At 47.4% G+C, this 20,687-nt stretch overlaps 2 protein-coding genes across 7 annotated transcripts in view; one reads left to right on the top strand and one right to left on the bottom strand.

The window, feature by feature from the left end:
• On the top strand, positions 1 to 19,324 carry DLST (dihydrolipoamide S-succinyltransferase). Its single transcript, XM_002914699.4, has 15 exons — positions 1 to 63; positions 630 to 663; positions 3,293 to 3,341; positions 5,997 to 6,052; positions 6,180 to 6,254; positions 6,477 to 6,532; positions 7,051 to 7,162; positions 9,075 to 9,227; positions 9,701 to 9,777; positions 10,622 to 10,719; positions 14,188 to 14,318; positions 15,648 to 15,721; positions 16,002 to 16,085; positions 16,473 to 16,640; positions 17,814 to 19,324. The coding sequence occupies exons 1-15, from the start codon at positions 1 to 3 to the stop codon at positions 17,946 to 17,948; spliced, it is 1,365 nt and encodes a 454-aa protein (XP_002914745.1). The 3' UTR covers positions 17,949 to 19,324.
• RPS6KL1 (ribosomal protein S6 kinase like 1) overlaps positions 19,144 to 20,687 on the bottom strand; it is a 16,344-nt gene continuing 14,800 nt past the window's right edge. For 4 of the 6 annotated variants that reach the window (XM_034642164.1, XM_019794636.2, XM_034642162.1 and 1 more), the window contains 2 exons: positions 20,470 to 20,555; positions 19,144 to 19,266 (listed from right to left, as the gene is read on the bottom strand). The gene's annotated coding sequence lies outside the window, so the exon portion shown is untranslated. The remainder of the gene's footprint in view (positions 19,267 to 20,469; positions 20,556 to 20,687) is intronic. The other 2 variants (XM_034642163.1, XM_034642161.1) reach the window with 1 other exon arrangement.

The following is a 20,687-nucleotide window of genomic DNA, read 5'->3' on the forward strand; positions in this document are numbered from 1 at the left end:
ATGCTGTCCCGGTCTCGCTGCGTGTCTCGGGCGTTCAGCCGCTCGCTCTCCGCCTTCCAGAAGGTACAGTCCGGCCGGGCCGGGGCCCGGCGGATGAGAAACCCGCCGGCGGGCAGAGGGGCAGCCTGGGGAGCTGGGGCGCGGCGCTCCGGTCAAGCCGGGCACCAAGGGCACCGGGACGCGGAGGCCGCGGGCTGGGCGGTCCGGGGCCGCCGTTGCTTTCGGGGTCGTCTTGCAGAGCCCAGCAGCTCCCCGCCTCCCGGAGGTAGCCGGCGCCCCGTCCTTGCTGGGCCCCACCCTCCGCGCCTGGGCTGAGGAGCCGCCCAGAGCCGCGCCCGTCCGGACACAAGACTCCGAGTTGGGGAGGAGGCGCCGTGGAGTCCCCCGCCGGGATCGGGGCCCGCCGCCACTCTCCCGTTACTGGGTGTCAGCCCCAATGGGAAGTTGAGGTAGTTTGGCAGGCGCAGGGTGCCGACCGGGACTGAGAGCCCTGGCTGTTGCATTTGCCTTTCGGAGTCAGGAGATTCACCTGTCACTAGCACCTGGACAGCTTTGCGTCTGTACTTAAAAAGCTGTTTCTTCCCTCCTTTCATCATGGGTGACGTCGATAATGTCTTCTTTTTCAACAGGGGAACTGCCCGCTAGGGAGACGTTCCCTGCCTGGTAAGTTGTGCCCTTGCCGTCACCTAACATGCTCTCCTTCTGGGCAGAGAGCAGTATGTGAGGAAACCGGAGTGCCTGTGTTTCTCCACGTGTTGTGGAGCGAAACAAAATGCTATTTAATAACAACTGTCGTTTATTCACTTGCACATAGTTACCGAGTTTCTGTTGTCTGTCCGGCACAGTCCTAGGCGCTCGGTAGGGATGCAGCCGTTAATAGTTCTTACCCTCCTGGAGCTTACGGTCTAGCGGGAAGGACAAAGTGTAAATTGCTAAGCAAATGAGGGATTGTGAATTTTGGTTAAATGTCGAGAAAGAGACAAATGAAGGTGGACAGAAGGGCTCTTTTTAGTAGGACAGTCGTAAAGCTGCAACCCAGAGGATGTGACAGAGGCGAGTTCAGTGAAGAGCAGGTAAAGGAAAGAGAATAGCATGTACAGAGTCCCTGAGGAAGGGAAGAGCTTGACAGTGGTTTGAAACTAGAAAAAAAGGTGATTTAGCCAGAGAATTTTGGGTAAAGGAAGCAATGACATGAGATAGAAGATGGTGTAGAGACTATTGGAAGGAATTTAGGTTTTATCCCAATTTTTCTATGCCTGGCGTAAATATTTGTTGAATGAGGGATCCTGTCGTGAGCTTTCTGTGGGCCAAGCATGGTTCGGAGTGCTTTCTCATGCATTTTGCAGTTAATCATCAAGAAACAATGAGAGGTATTCTCTCTTTTACAAATGCATAACCCAAAGGCAAGAAAGGGTGAGTGCCTTGACCAAGGTCACACAGTCAACTCTTAGTCAAGTCAGGTCTCCCAGACTTCTCAACCTAAGCTCTGAACCCACCATGTTGTCATTTACTCATGTCCTCAACAGATCGTTTAAGTTATTCCTGCGTTCCTGGCACTGTGCTAGGTGACCGGGATACAGATGGTCGCTACCCTCCAGGATCTTATGGGCTAGCTGGAGAGACAGCCGATACACATTTATGCACACGTAAGGCCACAGTCACATTGTGATGACTGAACGAGAAGTGCAGGGTATAATAAAACGGTGGGATGTAGCCCATCTTGGGAGGGTGGAGAGTGTGGTGAGAATGTCAGTAAAGGCTTCTCTGAAAAAGTGACATTAAGCCAAGTCTTTAAGAATACATAGCAGTTGGCCAAGAGAACAATATTCCAGGCAAAGGGAATTGCTTGTGCAAAGGTTGTCAAGTCAGGAAGGGACTTGACCGGTCATAGAAATAGAAAGGAAGCCTGTCTGGCTGGAAAGATAGGGAGGGCTGGACAGTACAAGAATGTGTAAAGTCTTTGGACTTTATTCTAAGAGTCATGAGAACATAGGCACCTAGTAGAGTGTAAGCTCGTAGTGGACTCTCAATAACAAACATTCTTTTAAACTAGGAATCCTAAATGTAAACATTTTTTCCACTTATAGATTGGCAGGACAATGGAAAGAACCTTGTACTTGGGGTTTGCATTGTGGCTCAGGGCTTCACCTTGGGCTAGTCCCCTAAACCTCCAGAGGCCCCACTTATGTAAAAAAGTGGGAATAATAGCAGATGGTCGTTCTACTTTAGGGAGTTGTGAGATGTGAAAATCAAAATGAGGTCATTATGTGAAAGCTTTTTATAAACGCTAAAGCACTGTACAAATGAGAATTGCTGTAGGATGAACTCTCAATTGGACTCAGGGTTCGAAAACTCAGTGTGGGCTGCTGGCTGTTGTAGCTCAAAGGTACGCTATACTTGGGTTTTGTACTGCAGAGGCTTTGACTGCTGGACATGGAAGGGATTTACTTGACTCTGAATCCCTGGAGACTTTTGGGAGGAGGAGGCGGAGGCACAAGGGAGAGCTGTTTCTCCTCTGGTGTTTCCTGAGCCCATGGTTTATTTAGAAAGAGCTGATAATAAGATCTGAAAAAAAGACCCCTGAAAGAATATGTCCAGGTGAGGTGGCAGCTGTTGTTAGTTGTAATTAGTTGTCAGTTGGGGGAAATGCAGTTATCTGTGATAAGGACATTTGGTGGGGCAGAAAGGCGCTCCCACCTTGTTGAGATTGACCAGAGGGGAAGACCTCAGAGAGCTTATGGGAGGGCAGTAAACTGAGAGGAGGGACAATGGTTTGCTTAGTACCGGGGCAAACTGGAGACCCTGAGCTTAAAGTGGCCCAGTCTTTGCTACTAGGGTTTATTCAGTAAGACTTTCAGTTCAGTGCATTTTTAAGTAACCAGGGAAACAGAAACCCAGACCAAACATGCCCACTGCTTCTCAGATTAGGCTATGTGTGGTCACAGGATAAGCCATGGTGGGTCTTTCTCAAGCTTCAATTATATTTGAACACTTGGGGGAGTAGGGAGGTTTTATTATGAAAACATAGAGATAATGACAGTTTGCGAATTTTAAGGTAAATAAGGTGATGAAACTACCTCAGGCTTTGCCCTTAGAATTCTCCCCTTTTTTCAAACACCTACCCATTCTCAACCCGACATACCTGTTCTCTGCCGTTGAGAAGCAGGGCTCTGTAATAGGGTTATATCGTTGCCTACATGTGATCTTGCTCTATGTCAGAGTTAGCCTTTTCCATTCCCAGCAGGTATCCTGTATAAGAGTTGTTGGTTAAGAGTTGTTTTGTTTCTTGCAGGGATCTCCTTATGTCAGGGACCAGGTTACCCTGACAGCAGGAAGATTGTGTAAGTATCACTGGGGAGCACAGATGTGTGGCCATGGGGTATTTAAGACACCAGTTCTAAATTTGACCATCTGATTTCTTCACTGGCTTCCAGGCCTAGATAATCAAGGTGCTTATGTTGAGTCTCTAGACCTAACCTTGATGTTGATTTATGACATGTGATGTACCTTGAGCTTCAGCCCCATGTCAGGTACTGGCCCTGGAGTGTGCTTGTCCTCAGGTGTTTAGATTGTAATGAAAGTGACGTTGGAACCCTCTCTTTATGGGAATAGATATAGAAGGTTACTCACGAGTATTCTGGTTGGATACAAGTGCAGCCGAAGGGCCGGAGGTTAACTTTGTGGAGATTTAGAGCATCCTCTTGGTAGCATAGTTAGTCATTTTAGAAACAGTAAAAGCAAAAGACAAGTCAGTTGAGTCCTGGGACTTTGACTACTTCAGAGGGAATGTTATTGCGTAATGGAGTTTGGAGAAAGGCCGCCCACGTGTGTTTCAGATTAACTTCTGCTCATGAGTGTTGCTTCATGCTACTTTGCATTCCAAGTATTTTCAGGGTGGTGGTAAGAGGATGCTCTGTTGTTACCTGTCCAACAGCTGTCAAGCTGTGTTCTGCAAAGGGAGAGTCTTCAAAATGAAGGGTCACCAGATTAGTTCTTTCACTGTGCATCACAATGGGATTGTCTTTTCAACTGAGAAAAGGATGCGCTTAATACTAGAAGTATGAATTTCTGACTTAGTTTCTGGAGGGCAGTTAGCATTCATGAGTCTCGAACCATGTGTATTTTTTGATGTAGCAATTCCATTTCTAAGAATCTATATGGAGCAACTCGTGGTATGCCCAGATTTCTCTCAAAATGGCCAAACAACAGGGGATTGATTAAGCTATGTCGTGTTAACATGTTCACACTATGATAAGTGGGGAAACACAGGTTATAAAATTATTGTTTTTTACTGTACAGTATAATCATGTTTTTTTGCTGTTTCCAAATATCCTACAAGTGAACGTCTAATTCTTTTGTCAATTACTTAGAGCGATTCAGAATGTGCTGCTCATCTGCAGCTTAAATGAAAATTGGAACAACCGCAAATTTTGATGCAGTAAATACAACAAATAAGTATTTAAAAGTAAATTATTTTTTTACGGATTTTTGTCAACTCGAGCATGAACGGGAGGGAGGGGCAGAAGGAGAAGGAGAGGGACAAGCAGACTCCCCACTGAGCACAGAGCCTGAGACAGGGCTTGATCCCAGGACCCTGAGATCAAGACCTGAGTCAAAGTCAGACCCTTAACTTACTGAGCCACCCAGGTGCCCCAGTAAATTATTTGTTTAAAAAAAATACCCTAAACCGTGGGGTGAGATCACCCTAATCTAATAAAGTACCCACTTTATTTTAAAAAACCTTTTATTATAAAACATTTTGGTTTTTCATGATTCAGAAGTAAAAAGAGACTTTACACTTGTCCTGCAGTGACCCCAGGTTCCTCTTCCTAGGGACAGCCAGGTTGAGTGCACCAGGTTCCTGAGTGTCCTCACAGAGTGGTCTCTGCAATTGCAAATTACCCACAGGTTCTTGTCCAGGAACACTTAACACATGGTTATAAACTTGATACAGATCACTTTATATTCTGTGCTTTTAAAAAAAAAAATGTACATTTTTCCCCTTGATTTTTACATAGATCTTATAGTCACTTTGACATTACTTTGACATTACAAAAGTAAACATACCAAATGGCAACTTAAATCTGTTTTACTTCTGTATTATAAAGGTGCTTGTTGTAGAATATTAAGAATCCTGAAGTGTAGAAAGTGAAAGTCCCCATTGGTCCAGATCACTCTCCCAAAATGTGTATGTATATAACAGATAACCGTAGATACTGTGTATCTCTACGTCTCCCACTCTCCAGAGTTAACCACTGTTAATGGATTTGTGCATACAAAGTGGTATCATTCTCTAGTTTACATTATTTTAAATTAGTGTCCTATCAGAAAATACCTTGGTCTTTTGAAGTTCCTCTTGAATGAGTCGAGAATGGACCAATGTGCTGCTTCCTAGCAAGAGAACCAACTAGGAGATACGGGAGGTTTTTTTGATGGTTCTGCCCCCCTCTCAACCCCCTAGCCCATAACATCTTGTTTTAATTCCGAGTTAACTGTCTCCTCTTGCTGCCTTCCCTGATCTCAGTCTATAATCTGCAGACAGAAACTTCATTGTGGCACAATGGCAGGAACTGCGAGGGTACCTAGTTTATTGTCCTTGGATTTTGTCTAGAAAACACCTATTCGGGAAGCGAATTCCTTTTGGTGGGTGTGCACAGGACCAAGATGCTCATCTTTTTCTTCACTGAACCAAATGAAAGTCTCTTTTGTGGAAGCTGGCATTTCACTGAGCACAGGGTTCTGGACTCACCCAGGGAGTTTACTACTTAGGGTACCCGCGTGGCAGGCTCTGCTGCAGACCTGCTGAGTCAGAATCTCTGAGGATGGGGCCTGCATATGGATGCTCTGAAAAAGTTCCCCCAGGTGACACTCATGGGCACCCCTGGCTGAGAATCACTGATTTAAAGGGAGAGTGGTCCATGGTCCCTTGTCTAGACTACAATGCGAGTGGTTCACCTGCTAAAGGAGTTTACTTTTTTTATGTTTTTTTTCTGTAGTATTAACAACAGTAGTGTCTTCAATGTTCGCTTCTTCAGAACTACAGCTGTATGCAGTAAGTACCTGCCTTCAGTTCCCTGCCTTCTTGGGAATAGCGTTTTAATGGGAAGAGCAGCAACTGACAGTTTAATTAAAAAGGAAAAATATGGACTACATGTGATTTTCTTTGTTTTTTTTCCTAGAGGATGATGTGATTACAGTCAAAACCCCAGCGTTCGCAGAATCTGTCACAGAGGGAGATGTCAGGTGGGAGAAAGGTAAGATTTCAGGCCCTGCTTCTTAAGTTTAAATACTTCATAAAGTTGTCATCACCGACCCCCCTCTCCCGCCCCAATAATCAGGTTCCTCCCTTCTCTTTACACACAGTGTAATTTTTTCCTGGCCCTGTAGGAAAGGGGTCTTGTAACACACCTGTCAAAAGGGATCTTGTGGCTACTGGGGTCCTCCCCCTCCTTAACAGGTAGACTTTGTCTTTTCAGCTGTTGGAGACACCGTTGCAGAAGACGAAGTGGTTTGTGAGATTGAAACTGACAAGGTAGGCTTGTCCTATATTAGTGTAATTTTTCATGGTCTCCCCTTGGTTATTTTTAACCTAATTCAAAAAAACAGGGACTTAACTGTTTAAACATAATTTTTAGCTTGCTCTAACCTCAGTTGTAAAAGTGTTGGGATAGCTCATTAAAAAGAAAAAGCTTTAAAATTTTAATTTTGGACTGTGCTCAGTATATGTGTTAGGTACTTCAGCAGCATTGGTTTTGTAGCGTGTGCCTGTGTGCGTGTGTGCGTGTGCATGAACTGTCTGTTTGTTTTTTGTGTATCACTTGGAAACACATTAACTGAACATCACTTTAATGTTTCTGAGAAAGGACAAAGGGTGAATCTTCACAATAGCATCGACTCTTCATTACTCCGAGAGTGTGGCCTTGGTGTTTCTATAAGCAGAGTCTAGTGTATCTGTGTTGTGACTGTTGTGACTTATATTTGAGATTCTAGACAATTTTCTAATGCTGAGTAAAACTTTGGACTCTTTCTCCATCTGTCCTTGTTTTCCAGACATCTGTACAGGTTCCGTCACCAGCAAATGGCGTGATTGAAGCTCTTTTGGTACCTGATGGGGGAAAAGTAGAAGGAGGCACTCCTCTTTTCACACTCAGGAAAACTGGCGGTAAAGAAGTTCTCCTGGTTGTCAAGGTCTCCAGTGTTCCCCCTTGGAATTGGGGCTGAGCATAATGTACTAATTCCTTGATACCTGAAAGAATGTTTGGCATTCCAGCTGCTGTTAGTTGAGAGACTAAGACAGGTGATATTTATGTAGTGGGTACTTTAAATGCCAAGTTCTAAAAGAAAATGGTATTTAAAACATAAAACCTCATAATAACTCTATTCTTTCCACGTATATTTCTTATGTTGGACCTTTTCTTAATGATAGAATGAAGAAGATTTTAAAGATAGTGTTTTGTTTTCTTCCCCTCCTCAGCCCTGGCATCAGAATCCGATGAGGGCTTTAAAAATAACAAATGCGGGGCACCTGGATGTCTCTGTTGGTTACTAGACCAACTCTTTGATTTCTGCTCAAGTCATGATTCCAGGGTCCTGAGATTGGGCCCTGCCTTGGGCATGGAGACTGTTTAAGATTCTCTCTCTCCCCATCCCCCCCGGCCCTTGCACATCTCTCTCTCTCTCTCTCTCTCTCTCTAAATAAAAAAATAAATAAAATAAAAAATCACAAATGCCTAGATCCCATGGCCCAGGGATTCTGATACATTAAATCTGGGGTTATCAGATCCTGGTTATCATAGTCTGTTTTTGTTTTTTTGTTTTTTTGTTTTTTTTTTGTTTTTTTAAATGCTCTCCAAGTGATTCTGATAGACAACCAGGGCTGAGAGCCATTATTCTTTGTTTTGTTTTTGTTTTTAAAGATTTTATTTATTCATTTGAGAGCGATTTCAAGCTGGGGGAGGGGGAGGAGCAGAGGGAAAGGTAGAAGCAGACTCCCCACTGAGCAGGGAGCCCGACATGGGGCTTGATCCCAAGACCTGGAGATCATGATCTGAGTTGAAGGCAGTTGCTCAACTGACTGAGCCACTCAGGCTCCCTGAGAGCTACTGTTCTAAAGTGAGAAGAAGCAATATTTCATGGTGTGTCTCTTCTGGAGAATTCAGTGTGTTGTCCCCCCCCCCCCACGTCTGTTCTCCTAACATTTCTAAGGAAGGTTGCCTTTCTCTTGGGAAGAAGTGAGAAATAAGGAAATGAATTTGTATGGCACCTTACAGTCAGTATGAGAGATTAGAAAAGAAAAGAACTTTTTCTGATTCTTAAATGCTGTAACAGTCTGTTTGTTTCTCCTCATCAAAATAGTTAAGGAAAGAGTGAGTAGATTGCATCCTTGAGATTGATCAGGAAATAGTGTGTGGCAGTAGAAGGCTAGAGAACATCAGGCTAGAGAACATCAGTTCTTTCATCTTCTGATCATTCCTTAAAAAGAATGTTCTTCTAGTTTAAATAGGAAACCAGGTATGTACAGGTAGATAAAATAAACATCTAATTTAAAGCTGTGGTTTATGAGCATTATGCTAGATGAAATGCTTTGAACTCTTTAAGTCTGAGCCTTTGATTAAACTTTTGTTTTTTACTAAAGAGTATTCTTCCACATGTGATGTTAAAATAGAAGACAAGACTGTCCATGCTTGCATCACTAGAAATGTGTTACGTTCATGTGTGTGTATCAACATCTTCAATTGCCTGGGTTTCTTTTGCTTGGAAGTTTACGTTGCCATGGGCTTAGTAGGTGCTTTGAAAGTACTTGCTAAATTTGATCATCATTCGGTATTTGTGATATCAGGAACGCAGCTGAATGAAGTCAGTTACGTAATGTAGGACATCTAGGAGCCCCATGGAATGGAAGGATAGCGCCTTCTGTCATTGTGTGCATTTCATAGTGCCTTGTATATAGCCAGTTAGCATTTGTCTGGTGATTGGAGATAGAGCTTTTGCTGGTAAGTCTTGCTTAGTATCTGTAATTTGGTTGTTTCTCATTCCAGACAGTGCCAGTGGCCTCTGTTTTTCTTGTTTTCCAGCTGCTCCTGCGAAGGCCAGGCCAGCCGAAGCTCCTGCCGCAGCCCCGACAGCAGAGCCTCCAGTGTCGGCAGTTCCTCCTCCCCCGGCAGCACCCATACCCACTCAGATGCCACCAATGCCCTCGCCCTCCCAACCTCTTGCTAGCAAACCGGGTACGCCTCCGCCCCCCCGCGTGTCTCTGTGCAGGAGAAGAACATCTCATCCAATGTCGTGTTCCCTCACAGGGCAGAACCTGAGACTCATCGTGGCTCTGAACGGGCTCCACTGGCTGCTTTGTAGAAGGAACTCTAGACGTTGGATCAGAAGGCTTGGGTTTGGAGCCCAGCTTTCTGTTTACAGCTCTGTGACTTTAGTTACTTAACTTCTCTGAGCAGATCGTTCATTTGTGAACTGGGAATGGTACTAGTACACCTCAGAATGTCTTAAGAATTAAGCGACAGTACAGTATGAAAGCAGTGGCACTTAGTAAATGTTCCTCTGATTTTCTTTTTTTTCTTTTTCTTTCTTTTTTTTTTTTTGGCGTGAAAAGGTGGTTTTATGAGAGCACGGGGACAGGACCCATGGGCCAGAAGAGCTGCTGTGTCTCTGATTTTCTGATGCAGCTGTACCTTCTCTTCATTTGCAGTGTCTGCAGTGAAACCCGCTGCTGCTCCTCCAGTAGCCGAGCCAGGAGCTGGCAAGGGCCTGCGCTCAGAACATCGGGTAAGCCTCTGGAGACCACTTCCAGGAAGAGACCGAGGGGACAGTGTTGAGATTACTGGACTGTGGGCATTGTGGTGCCTACCTTTGAATTGCTGGCAGTTCATGGAAACCGAATTTAGGAAGTGGCTTGTTGATAGTCACATACTTGTCGTGTGAGGAGACTAGAACCTGAAGTCCACTGTGTTCAGTGGCTTTTCCCACTGTGCCGTGCTACCACTGGCTTGCCCTGGCTGAGTGAGATAGGCAAGGGGTGGGAGCTTAATAGCGGACCCCTCCCTCCCACGGTAGAACACTGCAGAGAAGTGGTTTTACTGAGCCCTGTTCCTGTCCTTCCGGGACACTTCGTGAGGGCTTCGTAGTCGCAGTAGCTGGCAGGGGCTGATGTAAAACCTCAAGGAAGTGTATGGTCAGGAGTGCGGGCTCCTCTGCCTGAGAAGACCTCCTAAAAATACTGTAGCCTCGAAAGTTTGTTGCTGATGAGTTTCCATTCCACAAGTAGGTATTCTCCTGCGAGTCTGTATCATCAGAAATCTGTAGTGCTTCTTGGCCCGACTAGCCCTACGCCACACTCTTCCTTTTCATAAATTGATTCTGATTTTGAAATCAAACCATTTCCTATACTTCCATCCTTGGTCAAACTCAGGCACATCCGAGTGAGTAGTCTTTGGCTCTCCTCGTCCTTGCCCAGGGAGCAAGGCCACCGCGGGAGAGAGCCTGGGGCTCTTGTTGACTTAGCTGTCCTAGTCCTTGACACACTGGTCCTTGCAAGCAGAGTGCCCCCTGGACTGAGTGGGGAGGGCTTGATCCGGAGAGCCCGGGCCGTCAACCCTTGTCCTCCTTTCAGGAGAAAATGAACAGGATGCGGCAGCGCATCGCCCAGCGTCTGAAGGAGGCGCAGAACACATGTGCGATGCTCACTACTTTCAATGAGATCGACATGAGGTGAGAGCTCTGGGCCTCTTACTCCCTGCGCCCTTTTTCTTGGAGAACACTTGAACTTGCCCCAGCCCCTTCCTGGTGCTGATTCCAAAACTCACAGCAAGAGGAGGTACCTCTTTGCACTGCTTGTTGACTGAAATGGAGCGACCCGTGGGAGTCATTCTCTAATTGCTGCCTCTGTGACTTAAAAAAACGTAGCCTTGTACCTGAATCTTGTGATGTCTGATACATGAGGCCGGTAATGATGTTAAACTCTGATGAGTAGTGTCGAGTCGCCAAGTAGAGACAGGGCAGCCGGGCCTACCCTTGGAATGGAGAACCACTTGACCGCACAGAGCCCAGTACCCTGCTGCTTTTTCACAGCGACTGCTCCTGAGTTGTGTTCCTAAGCAGATTTGGGTGGTGGAAAAGCACCGGCTTGTCCTAGCTTTCACCTTTTTCAGCTGTGATAATGAAATGGAAAGCAAGTTGTTTTTCAGTAAAAACCTCAGGACGTATAACCAAAGGGGCAAATTTAGTACATGCATTTCTAGGGTGAGCTGACTGTTGGCTCACCCATTTTCTTTAGGGTTTGACGTGTACAAGTGTCAGCACCGTGGGGGAGAGAATGTAGTTAAGTTTTGCAGTGTTTGAGCACTTACTGTGTGCAGGATGCTTTACTCTATTTGAGGGGCATACAGAGAGAAGTGAAAAGAGCACCACCTTTCTAGAGCTCACCCTCTGATTGGATAAACACAAAGGAAGGGGCATTTGGGTGGCTCGGTTGAGTGACTCTTGATTTTGGCTCAGGATCTCAGGGATCTGCCTGTGTTGGGCTCAGCGGGGAGTCAGCTTGGGATTCTTTCTCTCCCACACTGCCTCCCATCCCCCCCCCATGCACGCTCTCTTTCTCTCTAAAATAAATCTTAAAAAACACACAAAGTAAAATCTAGAAAAAGAAGTATCATAAGGGTACAAAATATGAAATGGAGAGAATGATTTTTTTTTTTTTTTTTTTTGAGACAACAGAGGTGGGGAGGGCAAGGTCCTGCAGTATTTCCTGGAGGAAAGAGATTTTTTATTTTTAGTTTTTAAAGATTTTTTTTTTTTTTTAGATTTTATTTATTTATTTGATAGAGACAGCCAGTGAGAGAGGGAACACAAGCAGGGGGGTGGGAGAGGAAGAAGCAAGCTCCCAGCGGAGGAGCCTGATGTGGGGCTCGATCCCATGACGCTGGGATCACGCCCTGAGCCGAAGGCAGACGCTCAACTGCTGTGCCACCCAGGAGCCCCGGAAAGAGATTTTTTAATAGGCCTTAAGATCGACTAGCATTTTGACAGGTAGCATTGTGGGGAATTGGCATTCCAGACGATGTAAATAACCTGGAGCTGACACAGACTGGAAAGTACAGGACACATCTGAGAACTATCTGCTGTGAGGAATATGTGGGAAAGAACGAGAAGAAAGTTGGATCCATCCTTCAGAATGGTTTGAATGCCAGGGATAAGAGTTTATATCTAATTTGGGAGGTAAATCATAAAGTCTTCAGGTCATCTCTTTGCTTTTTTTTCTTAGTGTTTAGTCTGCTAACCTACTTCATTAGGGAAGTTTGTTTTCTTTTGGAAGGGACCTGAGAAGCATAGAGAAGGGAGTGGTTTCTGGACCGTGTGCTGTGGCGTTGCTCCCAGAGTAGGGCTCTGGCCTGTTCACTAGATGTCATCCATGCATTGTGAAGCTTCCTAAAAATACTGGATGTCATTCAAGCCAAAGATTTCTCTCCTTCCCATCTGTAGGACATAGGGAAGGACCTTGACTAATGAATCACAAAGCTGCAGCTTATGTTTCAGTGCATTAGGGCCAAATTGTACACAAATTGAATTGGACTTTGAAATTCTACCTAATTCCTTAAGACAAAACATGTAAATATTTGTGGCCTTGGAAGATGCAGTTGGCCCAACAGCTTTGATTGGAAGGTAAGTGCAGTAGCTGGATCTCATTTCAGCAGCTAATCGAGGTGTCACTTAACGATGGCCTGGGGTCTCACTGCAGTCACTAATGCGGTTTGGATCGAGTGCCCTTGGGTCTTGTGGTGATCAGCTACCCATCAGGGGCCTTCCTGAGACCTTCTCCTCTGCCCTATTGTCCCAGGCCCTGCCTCCAAGGGCAGAGCTCTGAAATAGAAACTACGTAATGACCAGACAATAGCATTTGGGCGGGTTTGAGAGCAGAAATGTTTATCACATCTCTTTCCCTCTTCTGCGGCTCTTGTGTCTTGGGAACCAGTAATGTCTTTAGGGTGGTAATCCTAGCACTAAATAAGGTTAGACTCAGGAAAACAAACATTTAAACCTCATCAGTGTCCCCCCCCCCCAGGAAAACTTCCTTTTTCAAAGACAAACGGTCTGAAGGGGGAGTTAAACTTGTACCATCTTCTCTTTCATGTTAATGTCAAATTAGGCCATTATGGGGAGAAAGGAAAAACAGCATTTGGGCCTGAGATAAAGTTAAATTCAATTTCCATCACGGAACTGTATTCCGATAAATACTGAGGTTTCTGCAGCAAAATGATGGGAAAGCCATTTCCCGCTAACTGCAGCGTGTGGCATCTCTGTGGAAAACCAGTCCTAAATGAACAAAGGCTGTTCACGTCGCAGACTTCCCAGAAGGCCCAGCTGCTTGTACTTCAAAAGCTTAGGTCCACACATGTCCACCTTTCTAAATACTCAAGGAAACCATGTCCAGTAAGCTGATATTAAGGACAAGGACTGTGTCTTTATTATATTGATGCCCAGCCTTGGCCCTTACGTGTGGTGGGTGTTAGCACCTGTTTGAAGGAGCAAGTATCTGGAATTGCTACCCCTGCGGAGATGGGGAGTCTGTTGACTTTCCCATGAGCCTAAAAGAAAGCTGATCTATACCTGACCATATATAGTCATGGATGCTTTTGCTCACATGGAGCCCAAACACTCAAGTTTTTGTTTTCATTAATTAGAAGATAGGAATAATGTCACAAGGAAGTCCTAATCAACTTTGGTGGGTTTTTTGGACATAAACAACACTCTTTATATTTTTTGTTAGAATTATCTTGTAGACTTTGTTATGCTTAAAATAATTTTTCTTCAGAGTAGAAAGCTCATGATTTTAGGGTAGCTAGAAATCACTTTTTCCTCCAGGCAAGGATGTTAGTATGCTGTGTGATCTCTTGTTCATAATATCCGTCACTGAATTCTGTAACTTCTAAACTAGAGCCCCCTGTAAGGGGCTCAGCCTACCCTAAAGACTGATTGGACCCAATTCCTTTGATTCCAGGTTTTGTAAAGAAACGAGGTTATTGTATTGACCTCTGCTGGACTATTTCAAAACTTGGACTTAGGTAGATGGTCCAGAGTAAGGGAAAAATGCTTACCCAATTGTGGACGTGGAGTTAGAAACTGGAATGAAAGGTAAATTAAAGGCTTTGTGGTCACTTTGTTTTGTAATGTGTTTCTCAGTAACATCCAGGAGATGAGGGCTCGGCACAAAGATGCTTTTCTGAAGAAACATAACCTCAAACTAGGCTTCATGTCGGCATTCGTGAAGGCCTCAGCCTTCGCCTTGCAGGAGCAGCCTGTGGTCAATGCAGGTGAGTTTGCGGTGGCCGGACTCGAAGAGGTCCTGGGAGGTGTGTGCAGGAACACAGACCTGCTCCCACACATAGACCAAGGCGTTATTTCATACCTGTGAGAACACGAGTGTCTTTGTCCACATGTTGATCCACCTTCCTGAGATGCTATCGTGATTATTTTCTCCCCACTAGCGGGACGGAGTGGTTTCTCTTCCCAGTTCGTAGCGTGGCAGCTGCTGTGCCAGCATGCGCTTCCAAGCCAGCCCAGCTCCCAGGGCTTCTCATGTTGCGGGGAAGCTCATGTTCTGTCTAGCACCTGCCTTCCCATGGGCCCCGGGATCTTGGGGCCTGACTTCCCCATTTGGCATAGGCTCCAGGGTGACCTTTGATTTCTGGTCGATGGACCTCAGCGCGAGGCCTTGGGCTTGGCCCCTCTTTCATGGACATGGTGCTCGCTTTCCTTACTTTTTGCTCGCCTGCGTCATTGAAATGACCTAACAAGTAGTCTCTTTCCTATTGAGACACTTCTCTGCTCCCTGGAAGGTTAGAGAGGGGACAGTGACGCTTTTGCAATCCTCAGCAGTGTCGGGGTCCCTAAAGATCTAGAAATCCTTTTCACTGAGTAGTGTGCTCTAGGTAGGTACACGGCTGCCTTTGCTTTGCCCAAATGTGTACCTCTTTGTTCCTTCCATTCTTCTCATGCGTCCTGGTTGACTCTCCATCCCTTTCTTCTGCCTCCTATATATATAGGCATTTCTCAGAGTTGTTTTGGCCTCTTTCTCACTTCACATGCTTTCCCTCGGTGGCTTATCTAACAACACAAGATAGACTTTCTGTGGAAAAGAGTGCCGAGCCTGTATTTTCTCATGACCACCAGACCTGGACTTCCAGCTGCGGGTTTGCCAGCTTACCAGCACCCTGCTTCCTCCGGAGTCTCTGAGAACGAGGCTTCCCTCACCGCTTGTGGAGAGTAGGCAGCAGAATGGGTGGCACTACCACCCCTCCCTTTGCTAATCTCCCTTTTTGGGAGCACTTTTTAAACCTAGCCATTCTCTGTTAAGGGAGGGTTTGGGCAGAGCCGGTTAAAGAGAACTTCGTGCATACCTGTCCCGTGTGAGCCAGTGTACTGAGCCTTCTGTAGAAAACGGGTGCGTGAGGGCACTTGGGCGACGTCACGATTTGGTCAGCATGGGAGTAAGGGCTCCGCCACGTGCGGTGCGGGGTTTCCATGCTGACTGGTCAGCCCACGCCGTAACAGGCGGTGTGGATTTCCGCTCTGCTGACGCAAGTATTTCCGCACTAGCCTAGGCTTGAGGAGTTGTGCGTAATACGTGTTTTCTCTCTCAGTGATTGATGACGCAACCAAAGAGGTGGTGTACAGGGATTATATTGACATCAGTGTTGCGGTGGCCACCCCACGGGTATGTTGGGGAAGGAGGTGGGGAGCTCTGGTCTTAGCCTCTCACTTTGTATGACAAAGCAGACCCCTGGGGAGAGCATTTCTGTAATCCTGTCTTTTCAGAAGGGAGTTAGTAAAAGAGTAACTTGCTTTTGTCAAGCCTCAATATTTTAGACTCTGTTAATCACATTGAGTCCCTAAGATACTCAGTGGGGCGGGGAGACCATCCACTTGAATCAGGGAGTATAATTATAAAGGGTACTATTAACCTGCTACTGAAAACAGCTTTTCACTCTCATCAGGGTCTGGTGGTTCCTGTCATCAGGAACGTCGAAGCTATGAATTACGCAGATATCGAGCGAACCATCAGCGAACTGGGAGAGAAGGTAAAGTGGAAAGTAGCATGTGTGTCAGCTGCCGGGCAGGTCAGAGAGGAGGGGCTGGGGAAGGCCGGACTCACCAGTGGGCAGTGCTCGGGGAACTGGAGCCTCGCTGTGCTGGGTAAGGGGTGCAGAGCCCGAGGCTGGCAGTCACCCCCAGGAGCCAAAGTCTAGCTATCTGGCAGCGCTCAGCATGCTCTTGTCACGGAAGACCTCGTCACAGGAGGCCGGCCGGGGAAAGCAGAGGTCCTCAAGGCATCGTGCCTGTCCTCTGGCAGTGGACAGTAGCTCGAAGTTGGACTGTTGATCTGAAACAGGAGCCTTCTGGGCTCCCTGTAGGTGAAGAAAGCTGGGTTGTACTTGTATTTCAGTGATTTAAATCTCCATTCTTAGGCCCGAAAGAATGAACTTGCCATTGAAGATATGGACGGTGGTACTTTCACCATTAGCAACGGAGGTGTTTTCGGCTCGCTCTTTGGAACGCCCATCATCAACCCCCCTCAGTCGGCCATCCTGGGCATGCACGCCATCTTTGATAGGCCAGTGGCTGTGGGAGGCAAGGTAGGAACCATCTCTGCTAATGTCCTAGCAGCAAGAAGATGAGGAGAGGGAAAGCTAACTGTTAATTATGACAGATTCACTGTAATTTCAGGCCTAAGTTCCATTTCCTAGTTTCTAATTAACAGCTAAGGCACTGATCCTCAAATTGTGGTGTGTGGTTCGGCATCATTTGGGAACTTCTTAGAAATGCAAATTCTTGGACCCCTTCCCAGACCTGATGAAGAAGCTGCAGGTGATTCTGATACAAACTAAGTGTGAGGACCATGGAGTTGAGGTGCTTGCTCCTTCAGGAGGGGTCATCAAGCTCCATTCTCTAGGTGCTGTCGGGAGTGGGGACACAGTTGGAAACATGGTCCTCCCCCCTGGGAAACAGGACAGCAATGAGGATCTATGAGCTCCCAGGTCGTATGAAGGTTTAGCAGTTCCCTGGGAGTTCAGGGAATGAAGTTAAAGGGTCTTGAGCTGGCCCTAGAAGATATGTTGGTAGGAAAATATTTTCTGGGTCTCCTGTGTTTAGAACCTTTTTGGGTCACTAGGTCTTGTGAATCCAAAACCTTGGGTCTTCTCACTTGAAAATGCTCACACACCTAGCTTTGCATACAGTTTCAGAGAATTTGAGGATCTCTGGTTACTTTTTAAAATTCTAACCCTGAAGAAGAAGCTTCAGGCTGCCAGAATTGAAGGGAAAACTTTTCCTTTAGACAACAGATGAATGAAAGGGCAGAGAGTGTTTTTCTTGCTCTTTCTTAAGATTTATTTGAGAGCGCATGTACGTGAGCGTGTGTCAAAGCGGCGGGGTTGGGAGGGGGCGGGGAGCAGGGGTCCACTAAGCGGGGAGCCTGATGCTGTGGAGAGCTGGATCTTAGGACCTGTGATCAGGACCTGAGCCGAAATCAAGAGTTGGACACTTAACCAGCTGAGCACCCAGGCGCCCAAGAATGTTTTTAAAAAGCACTTGTGAAGAGACTTATTTTCTTGGTTAAGCTTTCTTGAGTGGGAGAGCTTTGCATTAAGGCTAAGCCTGAGTCTTTGAGAATATAAGTCTTCAGAAGCACATCAGTAGGAAAAGCTTTGGAACCGGAAACTTTTCTGTGGGCTCTGCTTTCTCATCTCCCCACCTCCAGTGGGCCTTCCTCTGCTGCCGACAGACCTGTCACCCTCTCTTCTCTGCAGGTGGAGGTGCGGCCCATGATGTACGTGGCACTGACCTACGATCACCGGCTGATCGATGGCAGAGAGGCGGTCACTTTCCTCCGCAAGATCAAGGCAGCGGTAGAGGATCCCAGAGTCCTCCTCCTGGACCTTTAGGAGGAAGCCACCTACCCTTCACACCAACCATGCAGGAACTGACCACCAGTCTTCTCCCTGTCCCCTCCTGGGTCCCAGGCTACCCTGGTGCCAGGCACATGTTGTTGGCCTCCAGCAAGGAAACCAGGGCACTACGTAACCAGCAGCCACAGGTCTTTTCTTGGTATTCTGCCAGGCTCTCCCCTCTCTGCACCCTCCTCTTAACACTCGAATACCTTCTTGAGGCTTGAGGGAGAGCGAGCCTTAGTGGATGCTCGTTAATATTACTGCCTTTCTCCCATTCGTCTTTTGCAGAGATGACTTTGCTTCTCCCCTGGGCCAGTATTCTATAGGGAAACCACTGGGGACCATGTGATCAAGTTTGTATCTTTGAAAGTCTATGCTCCAGAGCCGCCTAGGAGGGTGTGGTGTCTCCTGGGCTTCCAGCAGCCTCTGGTCTGGCTGTGCACATTCTCACTTGATTCCACCTGCGTGGAGGTGTTGACCACAGGCCAAGAGGTGCTGCGTGCTGCTTAGATGACACGTTCGTGCTCCGCTGCCATATGGACTTCAGGACGCCTCTTCTACCTCGTCCGGGAAGCACAGGCCAGGGGATCTGGGGAGGAGGGGGGTAGGCATTGTTGGGGGGTCAGAGTCCGTCCCCCCGCCCCCACCAAGGTGGTATGTTGTAGACAAGTCAGGAGCAGAGCCCACTCCGTCACAGCTCCATTTTGGCACAGTAACACACAGCCGTGGTTGTGCCGACCTTTCTGGGCTGCTTGGAGCCATTCTAGCACATCCTGGCAGTGGGGCAGGGCATGGTCACAAGGGCTGGAGCCTGGTGAGATGGGGGAGGGGGCTTCCTGTGCACTGGCTCAGATTGACTTGAGCTTTCACATGCCATTGGTGTAAGCACTCGGACCGAAGGGGCAGCTCTGTTTCTCTGTGCATCATGGCCTTTGGGGGAGCAGGGTCTTGGGGAGGATGGACTGTGGTGGAAACCAGCCCCAAGCTGGTACTCCACCGCGGGGAGAATGGGCTGTGTCACCTGAGGTGGTGTTGCCCTTTGGGTCTGGGCACAATCATTGGAATTGCTTGGAGTGAGTTTAAATACACACATCTTGTCATGAAAGCTGCTGGGCTTCATCACTTTGTATCCAGCTGCATCCAGGCCTGAGGCTGCTGACACTTGACCCCAGGAGCCACTGATGTAGTGCGCGTGCCCATTTGGATCTCGAGTGGAGAAGCAAGGCCTGGAGGGTGGGGTGGGGGGAAGGGTTGGGGGCCGATACTGAGTGCCTGCAGCATCTACTCTGTCTTCACTATTCAGAACTTGTACCTAAAATATTTAAAGAAACTGATTTTAAATGCAAATTAAAGGGCAAATGTTCTCAAGAGGTTCCTGCTTCTACGTTCCTTTTCGTTCCCACGGTGCACGGCCCCAGCACTGTGACCGTCCCGAGCCTTGGAAGCCACAGCATGTCCCGGGGGTTAGCCTGTGAGATGCCAGACTTCTGAAGTTACCACTGTGCTAATTTGACAGCAGGTGGAACCCTAGCCCTCCGCGTGCCGGGAGCGTGCCTAGCTTCCTTCCGGTGAGCCCCTCCAGCCGGACAGGTCACGCTCTTGAGACTTCGCAGTGGCTTCGCAAAGGTGGGAACCAAACGCTAACAGACGTGAGCATTTTTGTGGGGGCTTGCAGCATTTCTGGGATGGGTTGACGAGGTGGGCGCAACTTAGACAATGCTGCATTTTGGCCTTGACTGCTGCATGTATACAGGGTGCTTGAGGTCAGCAAGCACAGAGGAGGGTAGGTAGCCCCTGGGAGCAGTGGTCTGGGAGGGCAAGCAGATAGGGCTGGGAGCTAACCTAGGTTGACTGCGGGTGACAGGCATATGGCATCTGAGCTTAAATACCGTCCCCACCTGCTGGGCCTGCAGTGATGCCATGTCTAGGTGAAGGTCTGGCACGGGAACAAAGTGCCTCCAGAGGCAGAACTAGAGTTAATAGGTGGGGGAAAATAGGGGTTCAACGAAAGGCAGAACTTTAGAATTAATCTGCCCTGGGCTTGGTGCTAGAAGCTTTCTAGTAAACTGACAAAGGAGGTGGTATTAGCCCCGTTTTGTCTAAACAAGGTAGACTATAAGCCCTATAAGGGCTGGGACACCAGTGTTCAGAACTCAGGGCCCAGCCAAGTATCAGGTGTGCAAGTGTTTGTTGCACGAATGAGGCCCAGAAGTTCCAGAAGCAGCTCACATTTCTGTGGCAGTGGTTGGAAGCAGTCCAGCCTGACTTAGTGTAGCAGCAGAACAGACTTGTGGACAGGCTCCACCAGGCTCTGACCAGGCCTTAGCATAATTGTGTTTAATGGGAGCCACCATCCATCTCCGGGGTCACTGTGTCTTGTCTCCCCCCCCCTCCCCACACCCCGACCCTCTTCCCACGGATTCCAGGGCTCCCTACCTGCCATCCCTTCCTCAGCTTAAAGCTGCTCTGCGGGGCACAGGTTGGCATGCCCTTCACCACCAGCCCTGCTTCCTACCTTCTAGTGGACTCCAAGCTCACTGTTGACGATCATGGAGCATATCCGGCGGAGCCTTCCAATCTCTCCCTTCTGGCAGGGCTGTTCTGGTTACATTCAGGAGGCAAGGACACCATAGGCAATGGCAGGCTTTATTGGGGGGCGTGGGATGGGGGGTATGGGCAAGCCCCAGGGAAAGCACACATAGGCCGTGTTTCCCACCCCCACCCCCCCACACC

This window comes from Ailuropoda melanoleuca, chromosome 14 (genome assembly GCF_002007445.2).
Source record: "Ailuropoda melanoleuca isolate Jingjing chromosome 14, ASM200744v2, whole genome shotgun sequence".
Taxonomy (NCBI): Eukaryota; Metazoa; Chordata; class Mammalia; order Carnivora; family Ursidae; genus Ailuropoda; species Ailuropoda melanoleuca.

Coding starts and splice junctions, on each gene's coding strand:
- DLST (XM_002914699.4), top strand. CDS start 1: ATGCTGTCCCGGTCTCGCTGCGTGTCTCGGGCGTTCAGCCGCTCGCTC. Junction 6,533..7,050: donor GTGAGATTGAAACTGACAAG/GTAGGCTTGTCC, acceptor CTTGTTTTCCAG/ACATCTGTACAGGTTCCGTC. Junction 7,163..9,074: donor CACACTCAGGAAAACTGGCG/GTAAAGAAGTTC, acceptor CTTGTTTTCCAG/CTGCTCCTGCGAAGGCCAGG.